A 21,147-nucleotide genomic window follows, 5' to 3' on the forward strand; every position below is an offset into this window, starting at 1 on the left:
ACATAAGGCTCTCTTCAAAGCCCTATCGCTTTTAGAACAATGAAATAATTAAACTCAACTCGGTCAAACATAGTGCAAAACAAACAGAAACCTAACTAAGGCCAGGCTTGACTATGGTAAAAACACACACAAAAAAACTACTTAAACTCTTAACATTTAGTCTAATAAGAACACTGATTAGGAGTAGGTGGCCCTTGGTTTTGTCAACTAGCTTCATTCACTCCCTTAGGAGAGCTCAACCTTCCCACCTGTAGCCTGAGATTGCACCTGTTTCCTAAAGCTGCTACAACAAAGTACCACACATGTGGTCGCTTAAAATAGCAGAAATGCAGTCCTGGCTGGGTTGTTCAGGTGGTGCGAATGCAGACCCTATACACCAAGGTTGTGGGTTTGATCCCCAGGTCAGGGCACATATAAGAAGCAATCAATGAAAGCATCAATAGATGTAACAACAAATCAATGTTTCTCTCTCTCTCTCAAATCAATAAATAAACAATTTTTTAAACAACATACTTATTCTCATAGAGTTCTAGAGGCTGGAAGTCTGTGGCCAGCAAGGCCACACTTTATTTGAAGAGTTGATAGGGAGAGTCCTTTGTGCTTTCCTAGCTTCTGGAGGTTGCTGGCAATCCCCAGCATTCCTTGGTTTATGGCTGCCCAACTCCATGCCCTGTAACCTCTGTCTCTGTGTCCAAATTCCCCTCTTCTAATAAAGACGCCAGTCACTGAATTAGGGTACACTTCAATCCAATATCGCCTCATTTTAACGTAATTACTTCCACAAAGACCCTCTTTCCAAATCAGGCCACATTCATGGGGACAGGTATAGGGACTTAAAGCATGTCATTTTGGGGGACAAAATCCCACCCATAATACTCCTGTAAAACAGAGAGTGTGCACACAGTCATCTGAAAGATTTCTGGGAGATCCAAAGTTCTAGGATCAGTAATGTGTTTATTGAATTTGCTCACATTTCTCAAATTCAATAGCCTCTGTCTTTAGCATTACGGACCATTAATCAGAACAACCCTAGCTCTGCACCTACTAGCTGGGCGACCTGGGGCCAGTCACACAGTTTCCCAGAATCCCAGCTTCCTCCCAGGATTGTGGTGAGAGCCAAAGGATTTTATACATGAATATGCCACCATGGCTCAGGTCACCAAGCAGACTTCTGTTCTGGGTTAGGGGTCCTCCTCCCACCCTCCCATCATACCTGGGGGAGGGGGGGGCACAAACTCAGGGAGATCCAGGAGTCTCCCTAACAATGCTCTGGAAGAATGAAGAGAGGCAGGCAATGTTTTCAATTAAAATTTACTGTTTCTCTCAGAACAGAAGAAAGTAATAAACTGATGTAGTAAATTATTGCAGTAGAATACCAGGTAAATAGCCAGATAGAAGAAATAGAAGAGAAATATATAACCTTAATCAATCTCTCTCTCTCTCTCTCTCTCTCTCTCTCTCTCTCTCTCTCTCTCTTTCTCTCTCTCTCTCTCTCTCATACACATACACACATACACACACATACACACACACATCATCATCATCATCATCTCTTTTATTTACATGACTCAATCACCTCCCAAATAATTCTCAGTAATTTCCAGTAGCAGCTATGCTGGCAGCTGAACTCCAGGGCTAGGAGTCTAGAAAGGCTGTCCCTCCTCCCCAGCCCCCAGGTGGGTGAGCAGGACACAGGACCAGCTTGGAAGACATGCAACACCACTAGTCACACGGAGTGGCTGGCACCCTACCCCTCCAGGAGTGCCTCTCAGTCGCCCACAAGACCAGAGTAAGTTCCCAGCCGAGCAGCAGCCTCGTTTCTCCTCTCTCCAACTTGTGCCAGCTCAGTCTTCGCTCACTTTTACCAAAGTTCCCATCCCTGCCTGTAGTTCAGTTTTATAAAATCAGCCCCTGTAAATGCTTTTTCCAATCACAGTCATATTAACTCAAAGATCTGAATCTCATAAATGGGGGAAAAAAAACACATGATGCTGCCTAGCTAGTGGCCAGGCCCATTGAAACTGGACTTAATTTGGGGGAAAAGGTTTCCTTCTTATTACTGAGGGTGGCACCAGGTCCCACTTAGCAAGTCTTTCCAATCCTAAGATTTATCCAAGGGGGCGATCTGGGACACTGGTTTATGTCCCCAGGAACCTACCACTTTCTGGGGCTCCTAAGTGAGTGCTGCAGGGTTCCCAGGGATGACCAAGAGCTCGGGACCTTATCTGGCGACATGGTTGCACAATCTCCAATCAAGGTCAAAGGGATTTGTTTTTCTTTTTCATCACTTTTATTCCAGGGAAGAAACAGTCTACATATGTATCTGTCAGAGGCTGACATTAAGCAGGAACAGGATTTGGAGCTGCTTAAGCATTTCAAGGGAATAAACCCTGGAACCCTCAAAATAATCTCTGCCAGCTGTCTTCGGAGAATGCTATTCAAAACTGACTCCGGTGAGAATTTTGTTACCAGGCAAATCCTCCCCAAATACTAAGATTTGAGAAAATGATAACTTCCTCCATATTCACTGTTTGTAGATTTGTTATTGTTTTCTAATAGATTTGATTTCAAGTATTCATAGGGCCTTCAACATACGAAGATCCTGGAGTTACAGTGCAGTGAGAGAAGGCTTTGGATTTCTTCCCCTTTGTATTTTGTCATTTTATTATTAACTAGTGACCTGGTGCACGGATTCATGAACATTGAAAGGAAATTAATTAGAAGGTGGCTGGTGGGGTGGGACTGGGTGAGATGGGCCAGACACACCCTGCAGCCAACTTCCCACGCAGTCCCTCCCTGGAGTCTGCAGAGTGAGCAGGGTCCCCCCAGCAGGTGGGGTCCTCCAGCCTGGCCTGCAGGGATAGGGAAGAAACCAGCTGTCTGACACCCCCTGAGGGGTCCTGGAGTGTGAGAGGGCACTCTGCCAAGTTGCTACTGTACAGGGTGTGGAACGCAAATGCAAGTGTGCAGTAACCAGATTCGGGGCTGACAGTGCCCCAGCAACAACCTAACTCACGGCTGAAGGGGGAATCGCGTGGCCCTGCAAGGAATCGGGCTCCCTCCTCTCTGGTTTTGGGGTGCGCCACCTGAGAACCGCCGCTGCCAAGTCACTGCAGCTTGGCAGCTCCTGCATTGAGCGTCTGCCCCCTGGTGGTCAGTGTGCGTCATGGTGACCGGTTGGATGGTAGGAGGGTCACTTAGCATATTAGCCTTTTATACATACAGATGATACATATGTGCCCATATATAGAGATATATGCGCATACACATTTTTTTTCCCGTTAACAATACCATCACACTTCTATAACCAGTACATCATTTTGTAGAGGGTGCTTTTCTCAGGGCCATATGTAATCGAGGCCTATAGAATATTCCGAATTACCTCATGACTCTCAACGAGGCAATTTTACTCCCGGAGACAATGTCTGGAGATATTCTGGCTGTCACAAAGAGGGGGAGAGGTGCTACTGGCATCTAGTAGAGGCCAGAGATGCTGCTAAACATCTTATAATGTATGAGATAGTCCCCTACAACGAAGACTGCTCCAGTCCAAACTGTTAGCAATCCTGAGATGGGAAAATCTGAAACCGGTACTTACATTCAAAACCAGCCTTCGAACAAAATCAAACCACAGGAAGGCAGAGCCAGAGTCCCCACCAGGAGAAAACATGGCCACTTTGACTAAGCCTTGTGCACCCCTGGGGTCCCCTACCCCACTCCCCAGCTCCCAGTTAAGAGTTGATCAAATGGGGAAACACACAGCCTCCTTAGGGACATAATGGCAGGGCAGGATGGTTCCCTTTGTCCTTGTTCACTGGGAGCTCATGCACCAGGGAGGCAAAGGTCACCGCTGAATTTAAATAACCTCCTGTGATAAATCTGCATGAGCCCCATTTGTTCTAGGGGACTTGTTGGATTAAATGAACACAATTGAATGTTCTATAGGACAAGGTCTCCTTTCATGGCTGAAGGAAGGAGCGAGGGTGATTTACAGTTTCATACATACTCATTCGCTACATTATCCACTTTGCGCCCAGACTTATGAATATCAACTCATCATCCAGCGGCCATTTCTGCTCATTCAGAAGTGAGCTTTCATTAGGCAGGAATAAGGAATAGGAGAGGGCAGCAGGAGGTTTCTACAAGGTTCACTATGAAGAAAAAGCACCAATATTCGTATGGACCCTTGTCCCTCATCCTGTGTGTTTTTTTTCTTTGTAATCTCTGATTTTATACATAGTAATTTATCCTTCTGTTTTCCAGGGAAAGGTGGTTTTCTAAGCAGAATATCACCAAACAGGCTGTGCATAAATCTAAGACTTAGCCTATTTAAGAGACCAAATTATTTTTGAGCACGGCTGCCTTAAGAACTAACATTTTTTTATAGAGATATACTAAAATCAAATGCTTGTTTATTTATCCACATAGGTATGTCTGAGTTCCACTTTAGTAACAATTTGTTTGATTCTACAAATATGAAAATAATACAAGGATTTCTAAGTATTATATAGCCCATAGTTTTGTTTTTATCAACTATGAACCTAGTTCTAATGTTTTGCTCTTGGAGAATTAAAAGGACAGAATTTTCTTTTTTCACTTCATAAAACAGGAAATATAAGCAAGTTGATTGGGGGTGATGGTGGAGAGACCACTTTAAATTTATAGTCAAATCTCAAAACTCCAGGACTCTAAGTGGATGAATTATAAAGTTGGCTACTTTGTCCTCAGGTGTATATCTAAGCACCTTGTGACCTCCCTCTTTTCTTTCTCTTTGGCTGCTAAGGTCCAGAGTCTTACTAACCAGGCTCTCAGGGAAGCAACATCAGCATCATCTAGGACAGTGATGGCGAACCTTTTGAGCTCGGCGTGTCAGCATTTTGAAAAACCCTAACTTAACTCTGGTGCCGTGTCACATACAGAAATTTTTTGATATTTGCAACCATAGTAAAACAAAGGTGTATATTTTTGATATTTATTTTATATATTTAAATGCCATTTAATGAAGAAAAATCAACCAAAAAAATGAGTTCGCGTGTCACCTCTGATACGCATGTCATAGGTTCGCCATCACTGACCTATGAACTAGTTAGAAAAGCAAATCATTGGGCTCTACCCCAGGTTTCTGCATTCTAACAAGCCTGACCTGTGCTTACTGTCATGCTGAAGGGTGGTCTAGATGCCTCTTTCAGTTACCGCTTCCTTAATACCCACTACATCTTATACCATAGACCTGTGGTCCGCAAACTGCGGCTCACTAGCCACATGCGGTTCTTTGGCCCCTTGAGTGTGGCTCTTCCACAAAATATCACGTGTGGGCGCGCATGTACAGTGCGATTGAAACTTCGTGGCCCAGGTGCAGAAGTCGGTTTTCGGCCTGGGCGAGTCTATTTTGAAGAAGTGGCATTAGAAGTGGTGGGTGTCGGTTGGTCGGGCGACGGGAGACATGGCGCAGGCGGGCTGCGGGGATACGCAGCGCGGGGGAGGTACATTGTTTTGAGGTACATTCGCTGAGGTCGACCCCTTCCAACTCTCCCATCCACACTCGTCTATCTGAAACAAGTATACAAGACGAGTGTGGATGGGAGAGTTGGAAGGGGTCGACCTCAGCGAATGTACCTCAATCAGATTGAAGACGTTTTTAGCAAAGGCCAGCTTAGGAGTACCCGAATTAAGTTAATAACACTGTACCTACCTATATAGTTTAAGTTTAAAAAATTTGGCTCTCAAAAGAAATTTCAATCGTTGTACTGGTGATATTTGGCTCTGTTGACTAATGAGTTTGCCGACCACTTCCATAGACCAAAGAGGAGCTGATGTTAGAGTTGATTTTAGAAATACGGGCATTCAATATTTTAATGAGGCACTCTCCTGTTTTAATAGGGAAAATGACAAACCCCAAGGGAATCAATGGTTAAGAGTAGGCTTCGAGGTTTTCCTGCAGCTACCACACTTTGGAAGAGGATCTCTTCCTCTCAACTCATCTGGCCAGCGGGTCTGCCTATCAGTCAAACAAGCTTTGGGCAGGGTTCTTGCAAGACGTTCACAGAAAGTAAAAGAAAGCTGAGCTTCACCTCCACTCAAATACAGGTGACAATTCCTGTGATGGGGCCACAGGGAGATACTGCCACTGCAGGAAGGACTTGAGAAAGCCCATGCCCCGGATAGCCAATCACGGGAAGATCTGGAGTGAGCAAGGAGTGCTTTCATAGACACAGGCCCGCAACACAGCCCAACTGATCTTAGACTTTCGTTTATTTCAAGTAGGCCTCTCTGAAGGAGGTTATAAAAACACAGATTTTAATATATTTAAAAAACACACAATGAAAGATATCAACAGACTAAAAAAGCCAAGGAGGTGTGCGTATTTGCTACTCCTGATATCGTGCAACACTCCAGGCAATTACGAGTCTGTTAAAATTCCTTTTCTAATCATCCAGTGCCTCTCAAACTAGCTCTAGTAGCAACAGATGGGTCTCAAGGTCAGTGTAACTGGTTTCTATTCCCTGGGTCGCCCTCTGGCTTTTCTCTGTGCAGATGGACCCACGCTTCGGGACCCACTTCAGGTCTGTGGAGTCCTTGCTCCAGCCCCTTTACTCCAGCTGGCACCAACCTCCCCTAATTTGACATGTGACCTTGTTCACAGCTGACATCCCATGGAGGTTGACCATATCTTTCCAAATTGCCTCATGTGATTCCTAGTTTTCCCCATGAGGCTAAATTCCCTGAGTGCATAACCCATTTTATACTTTGTAATATCATCTATCCTGCCAACATCTGGGGTCTAGAACAGCAGCAGTACAAAGTAGTGCACAATCCTCTATAATAAACAGCTAATATGCTAATTAGACCAAATAGCAGAACAACTCTCCAGACAACCTTCCGGACGAAGCTGGGGCTGCGAGGGCTGGCCGAGGCTGGGAGGGCCAAGCCCCTTGCATGAATTTCGTGCACTGGGCCTCAAGTATACTTTATTAAACTGAATGGAAGGCTTTAATGCTACATACTAACTGATAAGAAGAGACATCACTACCTTTCAAGTACACCTTCCTCAAGACAGTGGAGGTGTATGCTTGCAACTTACACAAACTTTATCCCAGTGAGAAATACAGGATGACTAACAAGAACAATTAAAGTCCACTGAGTGTTTTATTAAGTGTTGGCACTGTGCTAAGTGGATTCCATGCATGTAGACAGGACTGGAGTAAACATTCTGAACCCCTAGAGCAGTGGTTCTCAACCTTCTGGCCTTTAAATACATTTCCTCATGTTGTGACCCAACCATAAAATTATTTTCGTTGCTACTTCATAACTGTAATGTTGCTACTGTTATGAATCGTCATGTAAATATCTGATATGCAGGATGGTCTCAGGCGACCCCTGTGAAAGGGTCGTTCGACCGCCAAAGGGGTCACGACCCACAGGTTGAGAACCACTGTTCTAGAGGAACTAACTTCCTACACCTGTTCCCTAATTCAGCCTGGATGGCCAATCAGCGGCCAGCTTGGATTTTCTTACAAGTGCTAACAAGAAGTCTCTGATTCCTGCTCACCCAAAGAGCAAGTGAACACCAGTCTGCTGTGCAGAGCACACAGGCAGGGCTCCAGTTACTGACTGGCGAAGGCATGCACATGCGAGGGGGCTGCATTTGATTGAATTCACCTGCTCAGCCTGGAATTAATCAAATGTTTCTGTACAGTCCAGAAAGGACCTCACGCCATTACAGCTTTTGTTTTCCTTCTTAAGCCACAGGACTTACTGAAGAAGGTCCACACAGACTACTGATACTACGTGATTTCAAATCTGGTAGAAAAAGCAAACAGTTCTTTGGAGAGAGAACAGAGTGTTCAATACAGAAACCTCTCTCCCTTCCTGGGTCCAGGACATCTGTTATCTGCTGCAAGCTGTGGATCATAATTATTGATAGTATTTGACTTTGCATTCATCATTTTAATCTCTATTTATTATGTAGCACATTGCCAAAACAAAACAAAACTCTATAAATTTCAGCTCTAACCCAGAGGAAGGACTGAAAGGTCAGTTTAAATGAGTCTACATCCAATTTTTACTTGAGAAAATCTAAAGCACAAATCTTCCCTAAATATCCTGGGTAGGTACATCTCCAGATTCATTACTAAAAAATGTTACATTAACATAACTATTTCAGGCAAATGACTTCAGGGAGACAGGAAGGAATGCCAAAAATGAAAATGTCTCTTTGGAAAGTTGGTTGAGCTGGCTGAGAATTGCTCCACAGGCACCATGGTACTTAGGGCAACACGCTTAACAAAATTGCACCAGGCCTGTGGTTCTGCGAATCCCAATAGAAATGCCCATAGTAAAAGCACGATTCTTACAGAGCTTTGTAGTTCACCTACAGCCTTCAAACACAGCATGGCATTCAGTCTCATGAGCAACCCCTGGGTAGTGAGTAAGGTCATTCTCACTTTCCAGCTAAGAATCTGACGTGCAAGGGGATTAAATGGCATGCCTGCAATCTGAGTGGAAGCCCTCAGGATGCTCTCAGCCTGCACTGCACAGCTTCACTGTGCCAGGCACCAGGCAAAGCATTTCACAGGAGGTTTCGATAGTCCTTGCAACAATCCCTGCTCCCTGAACACTGGAGTTCAGAGAGCTCAAGAACTTTCCCAAGTTTACGAAGCTGGTGAAGCTGTCTGATATAGTCTATGTTTTCCTGTTTCTCAGGAAGTGCAGCAAAAGGATTGGAAACATAAGACTTCTAATCTCAAATGTCACCTCCTCCATGAAGCACTCCTTGACTATCACTCACACTAACCTCATAATGAGTGAAACTTCTCTACCATAATCAATTATTATACTTTTTATTGTATTATATATATGTGTATATATATATGCATATATATGTATTATTTTAATTTCATTTTTCCTTGGGTCCCTGAAAAAATTGGAACATATCTTATTTATTAGATCTTGTTTATAAACTACTGGGCACAACATTTGCTTGGTGAGCGATCAAATGAATAAACAATACCCAGTGTTTTCTCACCATGTGCTTGAGAATTACAAAGTATGCGATATATTTATCGTAGGCAATTTAAAAAGTTAGTCTAAAATGTCATTCCTAGCACAAATGCTTTTAAAAATCTATTGCAAAAACATAGAAATTAGAAATATGATTAAGACTCTTATTAGGTAAGATAGGCCAAATTGTAGGAATACAATATTTTCTGAACATTCATGTGCACACTTTTTAAAAAGCTATAAAAAAGACAGCTTTGGTTACACGCGTCTACAGATTCTCTGCACATAATGTACAGTCTACATTCTTCACATCCAAGCCCAGTTCTTCCCTGTGACATTCACACTTCCTTTATTTTCCGTTGAAAGTGCCCTTCTGCAGTGTCTTTTATCATAAGGAGCATGGTGGGCTCATTGTTAATGATCAAGGGCTAATGAAGTCAAGGTGGAAGATGCAGAATCCGACTTGGTATCTCAGATTCCACAGGGGCTATGAAATGTAAAGATGTTTGTGTCCTCGACCTCTTTGCTGTGGCTTTTTTGCCACTATTCTCTCTCTCTCAACTTTCTAATGTATCCGAATTCATTTCTCTGTCACCATGTGACACGGAGCTCTTTGTTACAGCAAGAAAGCGAATCAGGAGGGACTTCCCAGCACAGCTCAGGCGTTCAAGTGCACCAGCCATTTTCCCCACTTAATGGGGCTCTGAAACGTTGGGCCAGGCTCCAAATCTCTGAGACTGAGCTTCTTCAGGTTCAAGCAGGCCTCACTCACTGACAGATGAAGACCACTCTTTTTTGTAATGAAACACAATTCAAATCCTGATTCCACACTGTTAGAATGCTAAACTCTGCTTAACCAAATGACCAACTCACTCATCATTAGAGAAAATCAATAGTTTCCAAAATACTTGGCATCCTCTTCAAATTATGTTAATGGGAACTTCACATTTATAAAATGCCTGGGGTCAGCTATGTGTTTCTACTTTATGTTTTCTTTGGAATAAAGCAGGCAGGAGAAATAACTACCAACACGATCAGCCGTTTGTTTGGAAACCTAGCAGTGCCCACACCAACAAATAACAACCTACCCTAACTTTTCACTTTTCCAGGGTGCGATAGCAATAGTATCTATTTTTTACATTCTTCTAAATTTCAATTAATTAAAACTTTATCCATCACAACTCTCACTGAGTGTTTTACTTCCTGAGTTAAGATCTAGAAGAGGCAAATCACAAGAAAGCAACAAACTGAGATTCGCTCTACAAAGCATTTTCCAGTCTACAGACTTGTCTCAGAATGCATTCCAACAAATTCCACTCTGGCCCTTGATTCTTATTAAAAAAAAATTTTTTTGTTACATGCTCTAGAAATGTTTTGAGCAAAAGACCAGAAAATTAAATGTTTGTATACTTTGTGCAGAGATTGGGACACCGGAAGTTCTCCTAAACACTGACACTTCACTGATGGGCAGGTATAGGAATCACAAGAAACTACAGGCTTAAAGTTAAGACTTTCAGGAGCTCTTATAGCAAGCAGGACTGAGAATGAGCGAGGAGGAAGTTCTGAGAAGGAGGAGTGTCACAAATAGCTCACTCATAGCCAAGTTACTCTCTCCCAAGAAACAGAAAGACAGTAGTTGGCCCTCTGAGTATCCTGGAACCATTTTTCTTCTTTTTTTTTTCCAAATATATATATTTGAGGAAGGGAGATGGAGAGAGAGATAGATACATCAATGATGACAGAGAATCATTGATCGGCTGCCTCCTACACGCCCCACACTGGGGATGGAACCTGCAATCTAGGCATGTGGCTTGACCAGAAATCGAACTGTGACCTCCTGGTTCATAGGATGACCCTCAACCACTGAGTCACACCGGCTGGGCCATTTATGTTTTCTTTGGAATAAAGCAAATACAAGGCTTTCTATAAAAGCCTCTAATTTTTATTAGATCCCTTCACCTTGGTATCAGTTGAAATGTAAATATACCATAGATAGTAGAATGCTTAGCTTTTCAGAAACCCCCCTTTGAAAGGAGGATGCTGTTCTCCACACAAAATAAATTAGGGAATAAATAAAATAATACAACTAAGCAGTCGTCAGGCCGATGTATTTAAAAGCTGGACTACCAATTTTAAAGAGTCATATGAGCACGCTTACCTGTTTTGATATTGATGGCAAAAAAATTCTGAGGATTCCCACTTGTAATCCTGTATGTCAGTTTTTCATTGGAACTCGCGTCAGGATCCTCAGCTTGAATCTGAATGACAGACACATCCTTGGGAGAGTTTTCCATGACGACAGGATAATAAATGGGTTCTGAGGTCAGCGGGGCATTGTCATTCACGTCCTCAATTTCAATGTAGACCTCAATAGTGGAATAGAGTGGAACCACGCCCCGGTCTGTGGCATACACTGTCAGCCAGTAGGACCCTGTTGTCTCTCGATCCAGGATGTCTGCAGTAGAGATGACTCCTAGGAGAAAACAGAGAGCGTGATTGCTACCGTGAAATTGAAGGACATTAAGTAAATCATCCCGAATTCAGGAGGGCTGTGCTAAGTAATGTTGGCATATAAAAAGAAGCCCATATTACAAGATTACATTAAGATGTTTCCGCCTTACATAAGAAAACTATTTTCTGCAAAACCATATTAATGAGTACTTCTACCATTTGAGGATTATAATTACATTCACAAACGCCTTATTTGCATTTGGGGGATAGGCAGACTCTCATTACATGCGTGCACAACACAGAAGGCACAGTTGGAAGCAATAGAAAGAGAGCAGGGCAGGGGTCAAAATACTTCCCATGTTGCTTGAGGAATTTGAACAATATCAGGTTAATGTCTCCATGTGACCTGATATGGCATTGATTTCCTATGCAGCAAAAACTCTCTCAGGGTACATTATTTTATGTGCTCATTCACAAAAATAAAAAAGGACCTTTCAAATATTCTTTTGCCGATTAGGATACAAATAATTTGTATGCAGAGATGTCAGCCTTTTTTCATACTGTTTCCCCGAAACTCTAATGGCACAGTTATTCCAAACAATCACTGAAGACACCATATCAACACACTGGCTGAATGAGCTTTAGGCCCCCCGAAGAACACTACAGGAAGCCATAAATAAATGCTGAGACACTTGGAGAGATACTCATAGACAATTATTCAAAATTAAGACCAGATAAATGCCCAATCTTCTCCCTCCCACCTTTTCTAATTTCATGGATGAAACAAGTGCCAATAAGGAAGTGAGGCATCTGCCAGAAAAGCCAGATACAGTGCTATTCAGTGTCTTTACAGCCCTCACCCAAGTCACTGTGCTCAGAAACTGAGGACAGGGACCTCATTTCCACTGTGGTGGGGAAGATACTCTGGGGCTCGGCTTACAAAAGTTCTAAGCAGTTAGGATACTCATGGAGGGCATGGAGTTCATGTTATACCCCAGTCAAAAATAGTCCTTCAATTCTGATCTGAAAACTCTTACCTTCTGTATTTCTGACAGACTCTGGACAGACCATATTAGGCACATACAGACCCTGCATAAGCAGATTGACAAGTATAGCAACTGAGAGGGAGGAGGGCATCTGTCTAGAAACAATTAGGATGAAATTCTCAGTTGCCTAAATCTCAGAACTGCTAAACTTTTCAAAGGAGATAACCCAACTGCTGCTGACCTTTCAACTCCAAAGTTAGCCACTAAAGAACCCTGCACAATGTTAGCCATCTGAAAAAAGATAACCTTAAATATTCTCAATGGAAATATGTAAAGCATAAGGGTTCCTGTAGATTCATGGATGATTCCAGAAAGTCAGAAATGCTAATATGGCATTAGAAGAGTAAATACTAGATACGAGATTAAGAAGAAAAACGGGGGGAAAATATAATGATTGCCATGGCCAGTGTGGCTCAGTTGGTTGGAAATTCATCCTATACACCACAAGGTTTCCTGTTTGATTGATGGTCAGGGCACATGCCCCAGGTTTCGGGTTTGATCCCCAGTCTGGGCGCAGCAGGAGGCAACCAATGAGTTAAAAAATAATGATTGCAAACACGAGGCTAGGTGTCCATTGACTGAATGAATAACAGGCAGCCTCATCAAACTGGGTTGAGAGGTAGAATGTCAACATGACATTAAGGTCCAGAGAAGGCTCTGAGAGAAGGAGACCTGGTCAGGTGTGAGAAGATCTGCGAGTACAGGGCACATGCCCATCACAAAACCATGGCCAGCTGAGTGGAACACTGGAAGCCGTCCCAACCACGTGCCACCACACAGACCTGGGTTCCACCCAGGGGAACTGGAGCTCTTCCAATCAGAGGATGTTCAAATGATGGAGATCAAGTGGTCCCTGGAATGAAGACAAAGAGTAGGCAGGGGGGATCTGGGATGTGGGACACTGGTTGCAAAAAATTCTCTAAATGTGCTGGAAACACCTCTTGAAGACACCTGTCAATTGAATTCATAAGCACCTACTGGACCCTGTGCTGGGCACTGGAGGGACAGAGATAAGTGAGAGAGAGTCTCTGTCTTCATGATACTCAGAATCTTTCTGAGTAGACAGATCTTGAACAAGGAGAGCTGCACTGAGTGGATACCTGCACAGCCAACAGCTGGACTGAGTCTCATGTGCTTGAGACTGACAGACTGGGAAGGCAAAGGATCTGGAAAGAAGGGGTTGGGAGGTCAGTGGAATAGCGTTTACTGAGCATCTATGATGTTCTATGAGACTTGCAACACAACTTCCCTGAAATGTAAATATTATAATTCTTTCTTATAGATGAGGACATTAAGTCTCAAACTCAAGTAAGCAACTTATCCAAGATCCCACAGATGTGTGTAGAAAAACACAGTCTGTCTGCCTCGAATGCTCTAGTTTCAAATCCAGACTCAGTACTTACTACCTGCTTGACCTTGGACAAGGTATTTAAACTAAACAAGCTGAATTTTATTACCCATATTTCAGTTGTAGTGATCATGGAATTAAATGTATCCTAAGACTTTGGCCAAATGCTTGCAACATAGTAGATGCTGAGTGTAAGATAAATCAATGTGAATCAAAAGCATGGTAAATACTAACCACACCCCAAAGCAAGGGACAATCTTGAAGGGAGAGAAGTTTGGGATATAGTATCTTGTGAGATGTTAATTTCTTCTCTGGTCATGGGGCATTCTTGCAGTCTGTGTGACTTGCCCATGACATACCCTTTCATAAAAATATCCGGCCTGCTTGGGAAACGGAAAAGTAAGGCCACTAAAAAGAAAAAAAAAAAGCCTCAATAAGCAGCAACATGAAAGAAGTTGGTGTGGTTTGTACCTTCCTGACCATCCATAACACATGCCCTCATGTGCACTAACATGCGCCCAGATTTGCCTTCACAGAATTGCTCTGTGACTCTTGGAAGTTACTTAATTCTCTTTCCTTTCACCTGTCAGACAGGAAGTTGGTCTATCACAGACTTTGACATTAAATGACTTTGAGAAGTCCTTGGATAAAAGGCATCCACTAATGCGAAATAAATTATATGGTTGGATTTTACTGGTTTTTTTTAACAAAGGATAGAAAAGTCATCTAGAAATCAGAATTAACTCTCTTATTAAGATAAAACAATGTCTATGGCTATATTTACTCATTAACTAGAAGTGTGAATGAGTATCGTGGAACACAGTGTTCTGGCATCCATCTCATGATCCAACAGTTTGAGGACAGATTTAAAAGAGTGACTGAAATATGTTCACAGTAATTCCAAGATTCATCTCAGGCTCCATATTAGCCATATGACTGCTACCAATATCCAGTGATAGCATTTCCTCACTTTCTTCTATACTCTCACAGCTAATGACGATCTACAAGGTCACAACTGAAAATGTAAATCCACCTGATTTACCACCAAGCAAAAACTCACCTTCAAGGTTCCCCAAATCATGTCATGAGCCCTTAGCTTTGTGACAACCACCATGCATTCTTTATTACTTTTTAAAATTGAGATATAACTGACATAATAAACTATATATGTTTAAACAATTTGGCAAGTTCTGATATCCTGAAACCATTAAAACAAGCTAATACACATAACGACTAGCCCTACAAGTATCCACCTTCTCATTTTTAATCTCAATTATGAATGTTTCCAATTCTCCCTATTGCCAGGCATCAGATTACCTTCCTGTCACGAGATTACTTGGTATTTTCTTCAATTTTTACAGAAATGAATCATACAGGTGTACTCTTATGGTTTGGCTTCTTTCAGTTAGAGTGACTTTTTTGAGATTCACTCCTGTTGTATTCACAGTGTGGGGCAAAGGTAGGTTTACAGTTGTTCGTATGGAAAATAATCCTATATAATAAAAGTGTAATATGCAAATTGACCCTAACAGCAGAATGACTGGGAATGACTGGTCACTATGACACACACTGACCACCAGGGGGCAGAAGCTCAATGCAGGAGCTGCCCCATGGTGGTCAGTGCCCTCCCACAGGGGGAGCTCTGCTCAGCTACAAGCCAGGCTGACGGCTGCCAGTACAGTGGTGGTGGTGGGAGCCTCTCCCACTTTCTCAGCAGCACTAAGGATGTCCAACTGCAGCTTAGGCCTGCTCCCCGCTGGCAAGTGGACATTCCCCGAGGACTCCCGGCCTGCCAGAGGGATGTCTGACTGCCAGGGAGTGAGGCTAAGCCAGCAGGTGGACATCCCCTGATGGGTTCCAGACTGCAAGAGGGCACAGGCCTGGTTGAGGAACCCTCCCCCCCCCGGAGTGCACAAATTCTTGTGCACCGGGCCTCTAGTACAAAAAATAATAATACAAGAATAAACCCTGTGTTTTGAGTATTCACAACTGGAAACCTACTTCTGCCCCACCTGTATAACAACATATCATCCCCTTTCCCTTTTATTTCTAAGTAGTATGCCCTTGTATGGGTATACCGCAATTAAAAAAAAAAATTATTGACACGTTGAGGGACCTTTGAGTTGCTTTAAGTGTTTGGATGTTACAAATAAAGCTGCTAAGACATTCACATACAAGTTTTGTATGGGAGTACTTTCATTACTCTTGAGTAATTACCTAGGAGTAGAATGGCTATAGCATAAGACAGGTCTGTGTCTGCACCATATCCTCTTCCACCAGCAGTAACTGTGGAGCATTCCCGGTGCTCCATATCTTCAGTTGGCATGGTTAGTTGGGTATGTAGTCACATCTTGAGGTTTTAATTTGCATCTTCCTGATAATGTTGAGCATCTTTAAAAATGCTTACTACCATCTGCATATCTGGTTTGGTTAAATGTTCAAATTGTTTATCAATTTTTAAAATTGGGTTGTTTTCTTTTAAGTTTTGGGAGATTTTTATATGTGTGTGGGTAGAACTCCCTTATCAGATAATTTACTTTCAAATATTTTATTTCAGTATGTGGCTTGTCTTTTCATTCTCTTAATAATAAATATCTCTGGAAGAGCAGAAACTTTTAATTTTGATGATATCCAAATTATCATTTTTCTTTTGTAAATCATGCTTTTGGTACATATCTACAAATCTTTGCCTAATTCAAGGACAGACATTTTTCTCCTATATTTTCTTCTAGAATTTAATAATTTTAGGTTTTATGGTCATGTCTAGGATCAATTTTGACTGAAGTTTGTATATGGCTCAAGGTATTGGCCTAAGTTCATTTTTTTATATGTAGATATCCATTGTTCCAGCCCAGCCTGTTGAAAAAACTCTGTTTTGTCCACTGAATTACCTTTGAATTTTTCTCAAAGGTCAATTGAACATATACATCTGAGTCTATTTCTAAACTCTCCATTCTGTTTCATTGATCTAGTCTTCTATCTTCACATGGATATCACACTATGTTAAGGTAGCTTCATAGTAAGTATTGAAATCAGGAAGTGTAACTCTTGTTACTATGCTCTTCTTTTTCAAAGTTGTTTGAGCCATTCCAGATCCTCTGTGTTTCCATAAAAATTATAGAATCAGCTTTAGAATCCATATAAAATTTAGAAAAATCTACTATGATTTTGACTCTAAATCCTTTTGGTCAGAATTGCCATCTTAGCAACTTTGATTCTATTGATGCTTAAATCTATTTATTTATGTGTTCTCTAAATGATGCTTTATAGTTCTATTATACAGATTTGCACACTTTTGTCAAATTCATTCCTAAACATTTCATGTTTCTCATGCTAGGCAACAGCATTATTATTTTAATTTCAGTTGTTAGTTGTAAATATATAGTCATTTTTTATGTTGATCTTATATCCTATAACCTTGTTAAACTCAAATCTTAGTTTTAACAGAATTTTAGAGCTTTCTATGCAGATGACCATATTATCTCCAAATAAGGACAGTTTTACAAGCACTATCATCACTACCATCATCTCCACACCTATTCATTAAGGGCCTGGTACTATGGACATGCGATAAATGCATTCTTCATTATATTTTCTAAATCCCTCACTTATTTGGCAAATATTCATTAGTGTCAAGCACTCATGAGGTAATTACTGGTTTTTGTCCCTATATTACTGATAACAGAGATTAGGTTAAGTAAACAGTACACAGAAGATGTAGTTCTCAACACCTGGTCTGCCAAACTTCAGACCAGTTGTTAACTAAAACACTATGAATCCATAGAGATATCAAACTTGCATAGTATTTTGTGCCCAAAGAAATTTTTTTTCTCCTCTGATAGAGAAGTGTCATTAATTGAGTTGATATTTTGAGTTAATATTGAGTTAATATTTTCCTATATTAGTTCTTCAGGTTGACTGTAGAAAGCATCATAAGGTACTTTTTGGTATATCATTGTAGAATATTACTAACTAACTAACTAAATAAATAAAACAGTACTGGTCCTCTACAAAGAGTCTGTTTTTGATTTAGAAAAATATGCAGACTATAATGTTTTGGATATATTCTTGGCCCATTACCCAACACAGTGCTGGAGCGTTGATCTCTAGAAAGGAGTTTCCTTCCATACACCTGTTACAGAAAGTCAGCTCTGTAAGGAGAGTCTCTGTTTGTTTAATACGTTATAGTCTCACTGCCCACAATGGTGCCTGGAGTGTAGCTGGCACTCAGTAAACCTGTGTTCATGAATAAAGGAAGTCTTGATATTGAATCAGCAGTAAGTTAACTTAGATCAGTGATGAGATAAGTTTAACCTCACTCAAATGAGACCTGGAAGGGACTTCAAAGATCACTGACTATAATGAAAGCATCCCTCCCACAACATCCTTGACCAGGCACCCAAGCCAGTTCTTAGTCTGTGACAGGATCCTCTCTATTTACTAGGCTGTTTCAGCTAAAGTGAAGTTCTTCACACTGAGGTGAAATGTTGGTCTCTCCAATTTCGAATGCTATTTCTACCTGCACCCGCCTCACATCGCAGAATAAAACAGAACGGATCTGCCTGCATCCACTGTTTCCTGTGACAGCTGTTTAAATAGCAAATGTCTTTCTCTTTCCAGGGCTTTTCTTCTCCACTCTAAGAATCCCGCCCTCATGTGTTACGTAGGCTTCTAGTTCTTTCTTCTCCTCATCTCTGTCTCTGAATCAGCAGGGTCTGACCTCTGTCCATCCACACATGTGTATTAAGTGGCAGTGGACATGGGTAATATATCTTATTAAACAATAAACCAGTTACAGTGAGTTTGTAGCATGTTCTAGGTAGTGCTGCTCAGTGAAAAAATTCAGGTGTGATATCCAGATGTGGACTCCTACCTTTCACATTTTCATCTATCATGGAAATGCTCAAAGAGGATTCAAATGCGATGCTCAAATTTTATGCGGGTATGAAAATCTCATTTAAAAATTCTCTGGAAATATGTTTGAGATTTTTATACTCTTTATTTTTGAGATCTGTTTATGATCATAAAATTTTTCTTTTCCTGTATCATCTTTATTTGCTGTATAAGAAAGGCAATAGCAGACCAGAATCCTTTCGGCATCTTAATATTTGATTGTATAAACAAAGAAGATACACAAACAATATGTATGTATGATGCATTTATAAGAACTGAGAACAGCTTCAACTGGAATTAGTTGATCCCAGCATGTAGCACATGTAAGCTATAATTGCTCTTTGTTCAAAAACAAGTATTAGAAAAGGATGTGTAAAGTGTTCTCATCAAACAGGCTCTAAATATTTAAGCGGAAAGGGAAAAATGTACGGAGCTGTTCACAATCAGATGACTATTATATGCTGGGGTACTCACTTTTTCTATTTTCCAGCCATATCCCATATGCCATAACCCAGTCTCAATCACATATTGCCCCAAAAGAATGACACCCAAACACCCACAACAGTGCTAACACAGCTTGTCAAAAAATAGTTCAGGAAATCCTCTGGGGGTCATGTGCTTACAACATAATGAAAATGACCCTGGAGAGATAAGTATTAAGAATTCTGAGGCAGTTAAAAAAGAAAAAGAAAAAGACAAACAACAATATAAAAAACACCCTGATGGCACTTTCTTTGTAGATGATTTTAATAAAGTATACTTACTTGTGCTAATTCTTATTTCTAGTGAGTTAAAATATTAATTCCTCATTCTCAGTGCATTTAAAATATTTGTTACCTTTTTATTTTGAAGTCATTATAAATTCATAGGAGGGTATAAAGAAATGTACTGAGAGATCCCATGCACCCTTCACCCAGCATTCCCAGATGTTAAAATCTAAGTGCACTTTTAAATTGCTGAGAGCACCCTGAATTCTTTCAGGGGCTCTGAAACCACTTTTAGCCAACCTTGCTTGCCTTCAGCAGGATCACACAGATACCATGTTCTTTCTTTGCCTATTAATCCCTGGACTTGCATTAGGCTCTTAATACCTCAACAGTGAACAGATGGTCATAATTAAGGAAGAATGGGGATTTTTTTCATCCTCATAAACCCACGCAGTCCTATTGTTACATCTGTAACTGCTGCCAATTTGAAATGACATAACTGAAATGAGCTGACCTGGGATGAGCCAAGATGAGTAGGGAAACTGTGGGTGAAGAGGATCTTAACTTAGATATTTAAAATCATTCAAATAAATGTTAGTATATACATATTATATGTGCATATACTTTTATATACTTTATATATCACATACCTGATACACAGTGTATTTAAATGTATACTTTAATGTACTTTTTTAAATTGGCAATTTTAAGCGAATCGCCCAGCTCATCAAGTGACAGATTCAAGCCTGGAATCTGGAGCAGTGAATAGGAGTCACAGACTCTTTTCATTACAGGAGTTGCCTGCAGATCTATCCACATGTGTCCATTATCATGAAAAAGAAGGCAATTCCATGCCCTTGAGATCCTCACAGTGGGCTGGTACCAGCTCTTTGGTAATAGGAAACGCAACAGTTTTATTCCCTTCCTCCATTTCTAAAACAGGTCTCATTCTGCATCCACTTTTGTATCTTCTCAGAAGATTCTCAGATGGTGGGTTGGTTTGAGACCAGGTGAACTGATGGACCTAGTCTTCCTTAAATATCCATCACTCCTTTGCTTTTATAAAAGAATACTGCACATGCTGCTTCTTTGGCCCTGCCTTCCAAACTGCCTCTGTGTTCAAGTTTCAAGGGTTCAGATTCAGAGAAGGTCCCTCACTCAGCCAGGCTAGCTAGGGGCTTATCCCATCTGCCTTTATCTTAGCCTTTTATTATTGTCCCTGCAGCACTGGACTAAGAGCTTCCAATGGGAAGGAACCTGTCTTATTTTTCTCTATCCTAGGATGGTGGCTAGGAATCTGGAACACTGTAAATCTTGAATAAATAAGTGAAGAATAACATTATGACACTTGGTATATTCAAGCAAGTTGGGGTGTCTGACCAATAGCTGCATTGGGGGTAACTGGCTGTACTTGAGTCAACTAGATAGTTTGCTATCCTGGGATCACTAGGCAAAATGAAATGATGGACTGAGCTTGTCATCTAGTTTAGTCTTCTCTAATGCATATGCAGAATTGATAGTTAAATGGCTCTGAAATTTAACTATTTGTGAATTATCCTATTCGATAAGACCGTTTTCTTAAAAATCATGTCCAGCTTTGCGTTGTCCCTTCACTACCTAACAAGCAGATGGTGCCATGGTAATATCCTCTGAGCTTAAAGCCAAGTTGCAGCCTCATTGAGACACTGGTTGATTTTCTCCT

The 21,147-nt window shown here is 41.2% G+C and overlaps 1 protein-coding gene across 1 annotated transcript in view; it reads right to left on the reverse strand.

Annotated features, from left to right (window-relative positions):
• The window catches only part of FAT3 (FAT atypical cadherin 3), a 520,423-nt gene that overhangs the window by 342,789 nt on the left and 156,487 nt on the right, over positions 1-21,147 (reverse strand). The window contains exon 2 of the mRNA XM_059708164.1: positions 11,159-11,473. Within this exon, the coding sequence (XP_059564147.1) occupies positions 11,159-11,473 (315 nt within the window). The remainder of the gene's footprint in view (positions 1-11,158; positions 11,474-21,147) is intronic.

This window comes from Myotis daubentonii, chromosome 9 (genome assembly GCF_963259705.1).
Source record: "Myotis daubentonii chromosome 9, mMyoDau2.1, whole genome shotgun sequence".
NCBI lineage: Eukaryota > Metazoa > Chordata > Mammalia > Chiroptera > Vespertilionidae > Myotis > Myotis daubentonii.